The sequence below is a fragment of the Bombina bombina genome, chromosome 6 (assembly GCF_027579735.1).
Source record: "Bombina bombina isolate aBomBom1 chromosome 6, aBomBom1.pri, whole genome shotgun sequence".
Lineage (NCBI taxonomy): Eukaryota > Metazoa > Chordata > Amphibia > Anura > Bombinatoridae > Bombina > Bombina bombina.
The window spans coordinates 923959998-923975260 of NC_069504.1; the positions used below are offsets into that span (position 1 = coordinate 923959998).

The 15263-nt window shown below is 35.0% G+C and overlaps 1 protein-coding gene across 1 annotated transcript in view; it reads right to left on the reverse strand.

Annotated features, from left to right (window-relative positions):
* The window catches only part of DOCK2 (dedicator of cytokinesis 2), a 1640323-nt gene that overhangs the window by 313578 nt on the left and 1311482 nt on the right, over window positions 1–15263 (reverse strand). Inside the window, 1 exon segment of the mRNA XM_053718563.1 lies at window positions 352–442. Within this exon segment, the coding sequence (XP_053574538.1) occupies window positions 352–442 (91 nt within the window).

The window sequence follows — 15263 nt, forward strand, 5'->3', positions numbered from 1 at the left end:
TCTACATATCTAGTTTATTACATTTCAATAGGAGTCCAAATATTGACTCATCTTGTTAATTTTAGGGCCAGGTGAAATGTGTTACCAAACAAGGTCATAAAGCAAATTATTTTCTCTGAATAGTTGCTTCTTTTTAAATCATGAAAGAGATTTTAATTTTTTATTTAATTTTGTAAATTTTTAAATTGAATTTCTAGTGAGTAAGCTAGTTGGCTAGCTAGTCTGCAACAAAAATGCTGCCCTTTATCACAGAAGTAGATATAATTCCACTCTCTGTGGCATTAAATAAAAAAAAAGCTAAATATATTAGGACATATACAGTATATAATATATTATATAATACATTTTTACCTTCAAAAGTCTAGTATGAAGAAGAAGGGTATAAGCAGCTTCAGTGTAATTCTCACAATCCAAATGAAGATCTCTGAGCTTATACAAGTATCTGTAAAACAAAAGTTGAAATGTTAGTCACCAGAAACCAACTAAAATAATCAATTCATGAAAATTGCATTCACATAGGTCAAGATTCTGAGTGTGATCAAGTGAAACTCAACTGTCAAAAGATTTGATATATTTACTGTAAAGCAGACTGTGGAAATTCAATGTCACACCTGTTACACCACTTTCATCTGTTATTGTACATGATAAAACTATTCAGCTGGAAAAATAGAAATTAAACCTGTAATATAATGTTTAGATTTGAATTCTGTTAATAGATTTTTGTGATAAATATTTATATTATTTTGTTTTCTTTCTTTATAAAAAAAAAATATATATTTATTGCATGAACATTCTTCTGAAAAACTGAATGACTTTTGCATATTAAACAGTATGTAACAATGAAGGGATAAAAAAGAAGGGATGCATTTCCCTATCAAGGGGATCATCAGAAAGGCCTACCCATAAAACAACTTGCATTCACATATTACTGATGTAGCTAATTGTTTAGAGCAGTGATTTGCAACCTTTTTTTTGACGTGGCACACTTTTTTACATTAAAAAATCCTGTGGCACACCACCATCCCAAAATTTTACAAAATCACACATTGTAGCCTAATACAGGATATATATACAGTATATATATATATATATATATATATATATATATATATATATATATATACACACACACACATATACACACACACACTGTACTGTGCTGCCATGCCTCCTACAAACTATACATGACATATTGACATTCATTCACAAACAATCATAATGATTGCCTGTGAAAGAATGTCAATGTCATGGTTGTAAATGATTTCAAAATTTGAAATAGGGACACCCCCAAACTGTTGTCATTCTGCCGTGGCACACCTGAGAATCTCTCACGGCACACTAGTGTGCCACGGCACAGTGGTTGAAAAACACTGGTTTAGAGTGTAATACTCATATCTATCAACTGTTATTTTTGAAGTAAAACCTTACCCTGTTTCTATAAGGGATGGGAGAATGTCTGTTTTTACATGTTGTTTAGAATGGTAGAATGGCTGCTCTCTCTCTATATATATATATATTTAGGAAATAGCAAGTTTTCCAGCACTCCAACCATGGGTGATTCTCAAACACCTGGGTGCAGTCCTTAGATAGAACATATAGAACAATTTTAATAGAATGAAGGGCACTCTCAGGTTTTTTTAATATTTGCAAATCAAAGTTATTTATTCTTAATATCAACAATTCTTTATAGTCAACGTTTCAGCTTTCACTGAAGCCTTCCTCAAGAAAGATAACATCTATAGAATAAAAGAAAGAAAGAACATCCATTGTATACAAACACATAGTTTTAAACTAACGTGAGAAAACATATACACCCGACACCAATTATAGTATGTTATTTAAAAACAATGTAAATGGATAAATGTGATTACAAGTACAAGGTCACCGAGCCAGACACCCAGGCATACGGCACTATAAAATGAAAAGAAAAAAATGCTAAAACATATTTATTAATACCCATAGTGATAATGACACATGCAGAGAAACATCAAATCAGACCGTAGAACACATGTTAAAGAGGTTTAATGAGGGAGATACCACACTTAAGCCAAACTTACTAGTTTCAAAATGCAATTGTCACCATAAAACATATGTACATAAAACAAGGCTATCAATGCAACGAAAACCAAAAAACAAAAACAAAGAAACACACATCTTAGCATTAAGCAGGGCTGTACATCAAAAGGTAGCACAAACCTATAAAACAAAGTATACAGGTATAGAGGCACTGCCCCCAAATCATGTTTACCATGAAGAGGTTAACGTAGTATCACCTAGGACATACCCTAGTTCATATAGGAAAAGCAACACCTAAAGTGGAAACTGAACAATAACAAAAACATAATGACCAAATAATACTGGCAATGATTATAGCAAAAGCTAAAAAATAACGAAAATGTAATATCAAAGGTATAATAGAAAGTGCCTATGAAATACAAAATAGTAGCTGATATAACTAAGTATCAAAAAAAATTGTTGATATTAAGAAATAAATAACTTTGTTTTGCAAATACTAAAAAAACCTGAAAGTGCCCTTCATTCTATTAAAATTGTTCTATATATATATATATATATATATATATATATATATATATATATATATATATATATATATAAATAATATGTGTGTGCCTGTATCCAACTGCGAACAACATTTAAATATAGATATATAGATTTTTGTATAATTGCGTTAAAGCTTTGTGGAATCATCATTTGAATGTTTTTTTTAGATGTAAGTCAAATGTTACAGTTGGTGCTCTAGTGTAACATTCAAAGCAGCTTAATGTCACATTTGTTGATTAAAAATGAAGGCTGAATTTGATATTTGCTTAGCGTCAACAAATGCAGCCAACATTTGTTATTTGTAAAAAATGTGAAGAAAACATTAGACAATTAAAATTTCCTGCTCTCATAATTTTGGTTTTAATGTTTCTTTTTATTACCCTTGATTGAAAGGTCTTTTATAACAGATTTAATTGTCTGTGTTTAGTATTTGCTGATTTTTTTTATGCAATCAAGTGCCAGCTAATCATTTTTTTTGTATATTTGTTAGTTTCTGTTATAGTTTGCACCTAGTCTATCATTTGTTTAGCTGCCTATTTCAAGAGATGTGGTACACCATTTTGAAACGGCTACCTTGCATTCAACTTCAGTGTACGGCGGTGACCGTATAAAGAGGACGCTCCACACAGGATGTCATCGCTGGTCCAGGATAGCTCCGCTTCATGCCGCCGGGATGAAGATAGAAGACACCCCCACAATGGATGAAGATGTCGCCGCCTGGATTAAGACTTCTCGCCGCCTGGATGGAGATGGATGTCTGTACTTTAGGAACCGTGAGTAGATATTCTGGGATTAGTGTTAGGTATTTTTTTTATTTTTTGGGGTGTTTTTTTTCAGATTAGGGCTTTGGGCAAAGTGTAAAAGAGCTGAATGCCCTTTTAAGGGCAGTGAAAAAGAGCTGAATGCCCTTTTAGGGGTAATGTTCATACAAATGCCCCATACAAATGCCCGAAGTTCCAGAATATTGATCGGGAGGAAGGATTCTTCTTGAGTCCACAGGCCCTGTGCCTTCTGGCACCCCAAACAGCTCCCCATCCTGATAGACTAGCGTCCGTAGTCACAGTCTCCCAGGATGGTCTCAAGAAGTATGTCCCTTGGGACAGGTGATCTGGACAGAGCCACCAGGAGAGCGATTCTCTCAACCGGTTGTCCAGAGAAATCTGTTGAGACAGATCTGAATGATCGCCGTTCCACTGTCTCAGCATGCACAGCTGTATTGGTCTGAGATGGAATCTGGCAAAAGGAATGATGTCCATGCTGGACACCATGAGACCAATCACCTCCATAAACCGAGCCACAGAGGGCCTTAAGTAGGTCTGGAGGGCAAGACAAGCGGAAGTTAGCTTGTAACGTCTCTGGTCTGTAAGGATTATCCTCATGGATATGGAGTCTATTATAGTACCCAGAAATTTCACCCTGGTACTGGGAATAAGAGCACTCTTTTCTAAGTTTATCTTCCATCCATGAGATCGAAGAAGAAACAGAAGAGATTTTGAATGGTCTTCTGCCAGACGACAAGATGGTGCTTGAACCAGAATATCGTCCAAGTATGGAGCTACTGCTATAACTCTGGTTCTGGCCACTGCAAGCAGAGCCCCTAGAACCTTCGTAAAAACTCTTGGAGCCTTTAGGGGCAATGGGTAGCTTAAGTTTTTTTTAGAGTTAGGTTTTTTATTTTGGGGGTTGGTTGGGTGGTGGGTTTTACTGTTGGGGGGACTGCATTTTTTGTCAGGTAAAAGAGCTGTTTATCTTAGGGCAATGCCCTACATAAGGCCCTTTTAAGGGCTATTGGTAGTTTATTGTAGGTTAGGGGGTGTTTTTATTTTGGGGGGATTTTTTATTTTTATAGGGCTATTAGATTAGGTGTTGTTTTTATTTTTGATAATTTCATTTATTATTTTTTGTAATCTTAGTGTTTTTTATTTTTCATAATTTTAGTGTTTATTATTTTTTTCATAGATTTTTTAATTTTTTTTTCATAGGATTATTTTTTTTTAATTTGTAATTTAGGCTTTCAATTTTTTCGTAGTGTAGTATAGGTTTAATACAGTGTTTGTGATGCAGGAGGGTGGCAGTTTAGGGGTTAATAGGTAGTTTATGGGTGTTAGTTTACTTTGTAACATTTTAGTTATGAGTTTTGTGAAACCTTAACTACCCATTGCTCCTAAATACGCAAAACCCAACATGGCAAACTACCTAATAGATTTATTACCCCTAATCCACAACCCCCCACAACGCATTAAACCTAATTTACCTATTAACTCCTAAACTGCCAACCCCCGCAACGCAAAAAAATAATGTAATGACTAAGCCCCCTAACCTAACACCCTCTAAATTAACCCCTTAATTACATAAAAAATACATTACAATTAAAATACAAAATCCTAAAAGTACTTAAAAAATAAAGAAAACTAAGTTTAAACTAATTTAAAATTACAGAAAATAAAAAAGTCTAACATTACAGAAAATAAAAAAAGCTAACATTACAAAAAATAATAAATAAAATTAAATCTAATCCCTATGAAAATAAAAAAGCCCCCCCAAAAAATAAACCCCCTCCTAATCTAAGAATAAACTACCAATAGCCCTTAAAAGGGCTTTTTGTAGGGCATTGCCCTAAAGAAATTAGCTCTTTTACATTAAAAATATACTAAGTCCCCTTCTAACATTAAAACTGTTCACCCACTAAACCCCACAAAATAAAAAAAAAACTAACACTAATAAGCCTAAACTACCCATTGCCCCTTAAATGGGCATTCAGCTCTTTTTTACTGCCCTTAAAAGGGCATTCAGCTCTTTTTTACTGCCCTTAAAAGGGCATTCAGCTCTTTTTCAAATTACCCTAATTTAAAAAAAATAAAAAATAAAAAAATAAGATTTTACTTGCTTTCACCCTATTGGCTGATGTGAAAATGTCAGCCAATAGGAATGCTAGGTACCCCAATAAATATGGGTACCTTGCATTTAATCTTCAGTGTGCGGCAGACAATAGCATGAAGTGGAACCTCCATGCCGCCGAGTAGCCCCGCCACCGGGGACCGCCCCCCTTGGATCACCGCCACCGAGGATCGCTATATCTGGAAACACCGCTCTGCATCTCTGCACCCCCTTCGCTGTGGATGAAGATGATGGTCCACCTGGAAGAAGACCTTCTCCACCAGACTTCAGGAACAATGAGTACCTATTTGGGGCTTTAGTATTAGGTTTTTGTTACATTTTTCATTTTATTTTTTATTATTTAAATTAGGGTTTTTTGGGCAAATTGGAAAATTGCTGGATGCTCTTTTAAGGGCAGTAAAAAAGAGCTGAATGACCTTTTAAGGGCAATGCCCATACAAATGCCCCTTTAGGGGCAATGGGTAGTTTAGGTTTATTAGTGTTAGTTTTTTTAATTTGGGGGATTTGGTGGGTGGCTGGTTTTAATGTAGAGGGGGGCTTAGTATATTTTTAGGAAAAAGAGCTGTTTAGGCCCTTTTAAGGGCTATTGGTAGTTTAGATTAGAATAGGATTTTATTTTGAGGTGGCTTTTTTTTTTTTAAAAAAGGGGTATTAGATTAGGAATATTTATTTATTTTTATTTTGGATAATGCAGTTTGTTTGTTTTTCTGTAATCATAGCTTATTTATTTTTTGTAAACTTAGATTTTTAATTTTCTGTAATTGTAGGATTTTTTAAATTTTTGTAATTTTAGGTATTTGTTAAAATTTAGGTTTTTAATTATTTTAAAATTTTAATTTAATTAGAGTTAATTTATGGGGGTTTTAGGTTAGGGGATAGTTATTAGAAAAAATACTTTGCATTCTCTGTGTGGGCTGGCAGCTTAGAGGTTAATTGTTTAAATTAGAATTTTGCATTGTGGGTTTTTGTGGCTTAATATTTAATATGTTAATTAGTTTATTTGCATTTTATTTGAATGGCGAATTAGGAGTTAATTTATAAATTATACATTACGATCTTTGTGTTTGCAGTTTAGTGGTTAATAAGTGTATTGGGTAAATTGCAGCGTAGGGTGTTCTCGGATTAGGGGTTATTAATTTTATTTTTACTGCCGATTTTTTGGGGAATAGCGGAAATATTGGTAAAGAAGTGTCAGGTTTATTATTGGGAGGCGGCTCAGTCTACACATTATTTATACAGTCACAATGCATAGTGACTGTATAAATAATGTAGACACCGATACTACAATAATAAGCAGTTGTAAAACTATAATCGCGTTTGTAACGCGTCCGTTGCCGTTGGCAGTTGCGCATGCATCCTCAAAGCCACCACAATAGACTGCCCTCTGGGCAGGCTTTCCCACTAGTATATATATATATATATATATATATATATATATATATGAATGTAAATATATTAAACATGCATATATAATGTTTTATTTATATGTATTTTATCATATATTGCTATAATATGTATAATATGTATAGTAAGTTTATTTTGCTTTTGGCGTGTGGTTTTTTTTTAGGAAGATTTCATGTTTGTGATATTAAAATTTCATTAAAGACAGTGGCCGCGACTTGTTAATATTATTTATTTATTGCCAATGTAAGTGAAGATGTTATATATTGCGACTGCACTGTAACAAACATATTCAATATTAATAATATTATAAGTATAACAGTGTGAACTTATAATATTGTGACCGCAATATTATTAGTACAACACATTGAGAAAAGTGAGAACTTACATTGGAAATAAATAAATTAAACTAAAAAGTTACGGCTATTGTCTTTTATGAAATTTTAATATCACAAACACAAAATCTTCTTCCTAAAAAAATATAAAAACACACCAAAAGCAAAATGCACAATTTTTAAAAAACACAACAATAATTACAATACATATTCTAGCATTATACAACAAAATACATATAAATAAAACATTTTATACATACGCACAATATACCCACAATCCCCAAGCTCCTATAGGTGTTTTATTAATGTCCGAGTTTTACTTTTGTTTTGCAACAAAAAGGGTTGGGTTTCTGTCGATCCATAAATTGTATTAATAAACAGTACTGTCCAAAGGGATTATTTATATTACACATTTAATAAAGGTGGCAATGATGCTTTGAAAATATTGCCAGAAATGCCACCCACCGTGATGTATAGTAAAACGTCTCTTGGCAAGACTGTCTTCAACACTGAAGTAAGCAGTTTTTGATATTTTACTGGCTATATCGTTCCTGTGATGGATTCCTTTTGATTATATCGCCACATCTTGGATGTTTCAATCATCAGGGACTAAGTGAGAAGATTCTAGATATGTTTGTCAGAATAGATATTGTGAATTGTCTATAATTTTATTGTCTTAGTTATTTCCTTGGCTCATTATCAAACCAAAGTCAAATATGTCTGTACATCTTCTTATTTTTTCCCCCAAGGTGATTATTTGTGTTTATTTTCAAAATTTCACTTTAGCCTTTAATGGGTCAAGTGGACTTGTAAGTCTTTCAATTCTTTGGTGGTAATTTATCTAGCTTCAGAAGTCAGCAATCTCCTAGTTAAGAAGCTTTAGTCTTAAGACCAAAGCTTCCTGACGTCTCCACTACCTTAGAAGTAGTAGAGATAAATAATGACAAGCCCTGCATTTGTGTGATTGGTTGCCGAGAACAGGGGGCAGGGTTACACAATTTTTGCTTGTGTGAAGATAAAGACATCAGTGGATGCTGTCCGAGAAGACAGCTTAGGTAGCTGAGAACCTTGCCGGTCACAATCCAATACATTTTCCCCTTTCTTTTGAGTAATACATATCTACTTTCCATTACAGCATACGTAGGTATGCTCAGGAGTGTGCATATGTCTTGAGCGCTATATTTATAAACGTTGCAAATTCTGCTACAATAAAGTGTTCAACACACATATGCTGTAATGGAAATGAGCTCAATTTCAATCAAGAATTCTGAGATCAAAAGTATATTTGATAAGGAAAGTGTAAATGGAGTTTGTTTTTGTTTTTTAATTGGACAATACCTGAATTATGGTATTTTTATTTTAACTTCGATTTCTTTAAGTGTGACTGGAATATGAAAATTGTAAATGTGTATAAACTTCTTGGAAAAAAATATTTGCACAAAGTATTGTAATGCAAACAATTATTTGAAGACCGTATTCTAATCTACCATGAATAATACATAATATCACCAAATATAAATGTTATATATTTTTCTACTGTATGAACTCATCAGACAGAACATGACACAGGCTGTCTATCATCAATTGTTCTTTAGTAATTACACAAGATAATAATCAGTTGCATTAGTACAGCTAAATTTAAACCAAGGACTACATTTGCTTTCATATTGATGAGCTATGTTTTTATCCACTTCTACAGTATGGGTACAGTTTTTTGTTTGCTTTTCTGCCATTAGATTAAAATTGACATATTAGATATGCCCTCAAGATAAAGGGACACCTGACCTACTTTAAAAGAACTTATAGCCTATTCAACAATAATGAGGCAATCTTTGGGCATTTTTAGAGAACCATAATAAAACTGCACAAAAATATGTACATAAATCATATACTGGATTTAATAAACATAAGTCTTAAATGCAGAGGAATAGAACATACCTGAATGCAAAAGCAGAAACAGAAAGAAACATACATTTTTGTATAAAGAATTTTGTATAAAAAAAAAATAACAAGGACAAGGGAGTATTGGCCTCTAGGCAAACATACATTAACACAAGTTTACCATGGAAATAGAAAGTTTGAGATTTAAGGACTTGTGAAAAACAGTAGAATATAAAATAGAGGTCAAGAAGAACTTAAAGGTATACAAAACCTAATTTTTGTCTTTCATGATTCAGATAGAACATTTAATTTTAACCCCTTAAAAGGACAGTATACACTAATTTTCATATAACTACTCATATAATAGACACTACTATAAAGAATAAGATTTATTTATTTATAAAATATTTTACCAGGAAGGATACATTGAGATTTCTCTCGTTTTCAAGTATGTCCTGGGTCCACAAAACATTGCATTGATACAATAGGGTACAATAAAATTCAAAAACAATAATAATACACAATAGGTGCAAAAATTTTACATAGAACAGGTAAGAAATATATAATCAACCATGACAGGTGCATTCTGTTTTGAGATATGTAGAGAGGGATCTCTTAAAGGATATTAGGCTTGGGGAAGGTTTGAAAGTGTGCGGGAGGTCATTCCATAACTGTGGCACTCTGTAGGAAAAGGAGGATCGAGCTGCTTTCTTTTTGTTCTTTTTGGTATATTCAATGCCACCATTTCACCGCCAAATGCGATCAAATAAAAAAAATCATTAACTTTTTCACAAATTTTAGGTTTCTCACTGAAATTATTTACAAACAACTTGTGTAAATATGGCACAAATGGTTGTAAATGCTTCGCTGGGGTTAATTAGGTAGCTTGTAGGGAGCTTGTAGGCTTAATTTTAGCTTTAATGTAGTGTAGTAGACAACCCAAAGTATTAATCTAGGCCCATTTTAGTATATTTCATGCCACCATTTCACCGCCAAATGCAATCAAATAAAAAAAAATTGTTCACTTTTTCACAAACTTTAGGTTTCTTACTGAAATTATGTACAAAAAGCTTGTGCAATTATTGCACAAATGGTTGTAAATGCTTCTCTGGGATCCCCTTTGTTCAGAAATAGCAGACATATATGGCTTTGGAATTGCTTTTTGGTAATTAGAAGGCCCCTAAATGCCGCTGCGCACCACACTTGTATTATGCCCAGCATTGACAGGGTTAATTAGGTAGCTTGAAGGGAGCTTGAAGGGTTAATTTTAGCTTTAGTGTAGAGATCAGCCTCCCACCTGACACATCCCACCCCCTGATCCCTCCCTGACTACTCTCAAACAGCTCTATTCCCTCCCCCACATCACTATTGTCACCGCCATCTTTAGTACTGGCAGAAAGTCTGCCAGTATAAAAATAAAATGTTTGTGTTTGTTTTTTTTTGTGTGGTTTTTTTTTTAAATTATATATTTTCTGCAGTGTAAGATCCCCCCTTACTACCCAACCTCCCTGAGCCCCCCAAACATCTTTATAAACCTCCGCCCGCTCACTATTTGCTGCCAATCCTCTACCCCCTCCCAGACCCAGATACCTTTTTCCTAAAAATTTACCCCATCTCCCACCACATCTTGTACTTTAATGCTCATATGAGCAGATCACCCGCCGCCCCCCACCCCCGTGCTGTCAGATGTTTTCTATTGATGGCCGCCCACCCACCTCCCTGCAATTGCTCCCACCTACCAATGATTGTGGCCATCTATGCCCGATGCTCCCACCCACCAATGATCGTGGCCATCTATGCCCGATCTATGCCCACAGAGTGGCTCTCTCTGCATAGGATGGCTAAAAAATGTTATTGCAGGATGCCTCAATATCGAGGCATCACTGCAATAACATGAAAGTGGCTGGAAGCGATCAGGATCGCTTCCACCACTGGAAAACACCAACAACGTACAGGGTACGTCCTTGGTCGTTAAGGATCATTTTTTGTAGGATGTACCCTGTACGTCTTTGTTCTTTAAGGGGTTAAACAACTTTCCAATTTACTTATTTTATCTAATTTGACTTCTTCTTTTGGTATCCTTTGTTAAAAAGGATACCAAGGTAGGCTCAGGATCTGCTGATTGGTGGCTGCATATAAATGCCTCATGTTACCTCACCCAATTTGTTAAAGGGACAGTCAAGTCCAAAAAAAAACTTTCATGATTTAAATAGGGAATGTCATTTTAAACAACTTTCCAATTTACTTTTATCACCAATTTTGTTTTGTTCTCTTGGTATTCTCAGTTGAAAGCTAATTCTAGGAGGTTCATATGCTAATTTCTTAGACCTTGAAGACTGCCTCTAATCTGAATGCATTTTGAGCACTAGAGGGCATTAGTTCATGTGTTTCATATAGATAGAAAATATTGAGCTCATGCACGTGAAGTTACCCTGGAGTGAGCACTGATTGGCTAAAAAGCAAGTCTGTCAAAAGAACTGAAATAAGGGGGCAGTTTGCAGAGGCTTAGATACAAGGTAATCACAGAGATAAAAAGTGTATTTATATAACTGTGTTGGTTATGCAAAACTGGGGAATGGGTATTAAAGGGATTATCTATCTTTTTAAACAACAACAATTCTGGTGTTGACTGTCCCTTTAACTAGCTCCAAGTAGTGCATTGCTGCTTCTTCAACAAGGGATACCAAGAGAATGAAGGAAATTAGATCATAGAAGTAAACTGGAAAGTTGTTCAAACTGATATGATCTATCTGAAACAAGAAATAAAGTTGTGGGTTTCATTTAAAATAACAACATGCACTACTGTATTGAGTGTAAATATTACTTACTTGGTATTTATAAATATATTTATTTATATTTTGCTTTGTTTTAATTAAGAAAATATCTATACGGGGTGAGAAATCTACATACTTTAGCCTGAATCGCTAAAGATTTCTGGGCTTGTGAGATTAACTATGCGAGTACTATGTTGTAATTCTCTAAAGTCAGTTCTTTACCGTGAGATCAGTGTGTCTCTCAAAGGGGTGTTCTCAGAATTTAAAGGGACATGAAGCCCACATTTTATCTTGTATGATTCATATAGAGAATACAAGTTTAAGCAATTTACTTCTATTTTCTAATTTGCTTAATTTGCTTGGTATTCTTTGTTGAAGAAGCAGCAATGCATTACTGGGAGCTAGTTTACGCACTAGGTGAGCCAATAACATGAGGCATGCATGTGCAACCACCAATTAGCAGCATCTGAGCCTACCCAGGTATCATTTTCAACAAAGGATGCCAAGAAAAGAAAACAAATTAGATAAGATTAGATAAGTAAAACAGAAAGTAATTTAAAATCCCATGATCTTTCTGAATCATGAAAGAAAAAAAATGTGGGTTTTATATCCATTTAAGTATGTGAAGGAGATGCATTCATTACAACAGGGGTCACACTAAATCATAATATAAAAATCGTATGAAACAAATTAAACAATTAATGTAATAAAATGACTGGGTATTGTTTAATCGCATTAAATAGGATGAGAGCAAGTGAAATCTTATTGGCTGGCGAACAGCCAATAGGATGAGAGCTAGTGAAATCCTATTGGCTGTTCACCAACCAATACGATTTCACTTGCTCTAATCCTATTGGCTGATGAGAAAATGTCAGCCAATAGGAATGCAAGGTACCCCAAGAAATATGGGGTACCTTGCATTTAATCTTCAGTGTGCGGCGGGCGATCGCATTAAGAGGAACCTCCACGCCATCGCGGAGCACCACCACCGGGAACCACTGCCAAGGACCATCACTGCCAAGGATCATCGTCGCCTCCGAGGAATGCCACATCTGAAAAAACTGCTCCGCATCTCCACTCCGTGCCGCCTTAGCTGTGGATGAAGATGATGGACCCGTCTGGAAGAAGATCTTCTCCGCCGGACTTCAGGAACGGTGAGAAGCAACCTGGGGGTTAGACTTAGGTTTTTTTAAGTTTTTTTTGGGGGGGTTGTTTTATTTAGATTAGGGATGGGCAGTAAAAGATCTAGATGCCCTTTTAAGGGCAATGCCCAAACAAATGCCCTTTTCAGGGCAGTGGATAGTTTAGATTGTTTTAGTGTTAGTTTTTTTTATTTTGGGGGGTGTTTACTGTTTGTGGGGACTTTGTGTATTTTTTGTAAAATAGTTGATTGTCTTGGGGCAATGCCTACTGGTAGTTTATTCTTAGAGTAGGAGGTGTTTTTATTTTGGGGGGGGGGGGGGGCTTTTTTATTTTCATAGGGATTAGGTTTAATTTTGCAGAGATTGGTAATTTAGTTTTTTATTTTATGTAAAGTTAGCCTTTTTTGTAACTTTAGAATGTATTTGTTTAGGTAATTTGGGTTAATTTAAGGGGGTGTTAGGTTAGGGGGTGTTAGGTTAGGGGGCTTAATTATTTAAATAGTTATTTGCGTTGTGGGTTTTGGCGGTTTAAGGGGTTAATAAGTTAATTAGGTTTATTGCGATGTGGGAGTTTTGCGGTTTAGGGGTTAAAAGGGTAAATAGGTTTATTACGATGTAGGGGTTTTGCCGTTTAGGAGTTAATAAGGTAAATAGGTTTATTGCGATGTGGGGGTTTTGCGGTTATGGGGTTAATAGGGTAATTTTGTTTATTTTGCGATGTGGGTGATTGACGGTTAAGGGATTAAGGGGTCAATTACTTTATTATTTTGCAATGTGGGGGTTTGCGGTGTAGGTGTTAATACTTCGGGTGGGAGGTTAATTTTTTTTTAATATTTTGTGCGGGCGTTTTTTTTTTTTTTTTTCTTTAATACTTGATGCGGGCGGTTAATTTTTTTTAATACTTGATGCGGGCGTTTTTTTTTTTTTAATACTTGATGCGGGTGGTTAGTTTTTGCTTTTGTAATGCTCCATTTGCCTTCGCTGCATCCAGGTGAATTCTTTTGTCCTCGCACTGCCAACATTCCATTGAGGATGCGTGCGCAACTGCCGACTGCGATGGACATTACAAACACAATTATAGTATAGATGGGAGGCATCTCATACCTTACAGGGACAGGCCCTTTATTTTACAGAAATGACTTGTCAGTGTGGTTTTTCATGTCTGACCTGGTAAAGTGTTGATAATTTGGCATTAAGTGATATGGATAATGTACAAGGAAGTCATGTGACATCCTTTAGAAATATGTTTGCCAGTGCCAAACACCCTTATGTTCACTTAGAACATAAAAAGAGCCCAGTAGCATTACAAACATGGAATCAGCAATCAAACTAAACATTATGGTTAACCCTTGTGTGCACTTTACTGTGGTCCTATCTGGCATGCATTGGTTACAAAGCACCAAATGTGGTTAACAGGAAGTTGTATTATTAGCTTTAAAAAGACAGTAAAGTCAAAATGAAACTTTCATGATTTAGATAGAGCATGCGATTTTAGACAACTTTCCAATTTAATTCCAAATTTTTGTCTGCTTGGTATTGTTGAAAGCTAAAATGTTCATATGCTAATTTCAAAGCCCTTGCAGGCCACCTCTTATCTCAATGCAATTTGACAGTTTTTCACAGCTAGACAGCACTAATTCATGTGTGCCATATAGATGATATCATGCTCACTCCCGTGGAGTTATTTATGAGTCAGCACTGATTGGCTAAAATGCAAGTCTGTCAAAAAAACTGAAATAAAGGGGGCAGTCTGCAGAGGGTTAGATACAAGGTAATCCCAGAGGTAAAAAGTATATAAATATAACAGTGTTGGTTATACAAAACTGGTAAATGGGTAGTAAAGGGATTATCTATCTTTTTAAACAATAAACATTTTTAAGTGGACTGCACCTGTAACCCAAGAGTAAAGCAGGGGATTAGAAAACAAAATGGTTAACATATAGTGAAAGGTGCAATGAAGTTAAAAATTGAATGTTTTTTACATCTGCTTCTTATGTATCCTGTTTTGTATCTGTGCTATTACGAGTCAAGTCCTTGCTTTGCCACTCAACATAAAAATATAATCGTCATATTCTGCTATTCCTGTTTGACCCTCTGCTTAACCACATAGCACACAAGCATCTGTCTCTTCCTCAAGCCCTGCTCTGCCACTTAACATACCACCATCCAAGTCTTCCATACTATTCCTGTTGAAGTCTTGTTCTGCCACTAAACATTACACCATCTATCCATCTATCCTTAAACCCCTGTGTATGCCCCTGGTTAGCCAC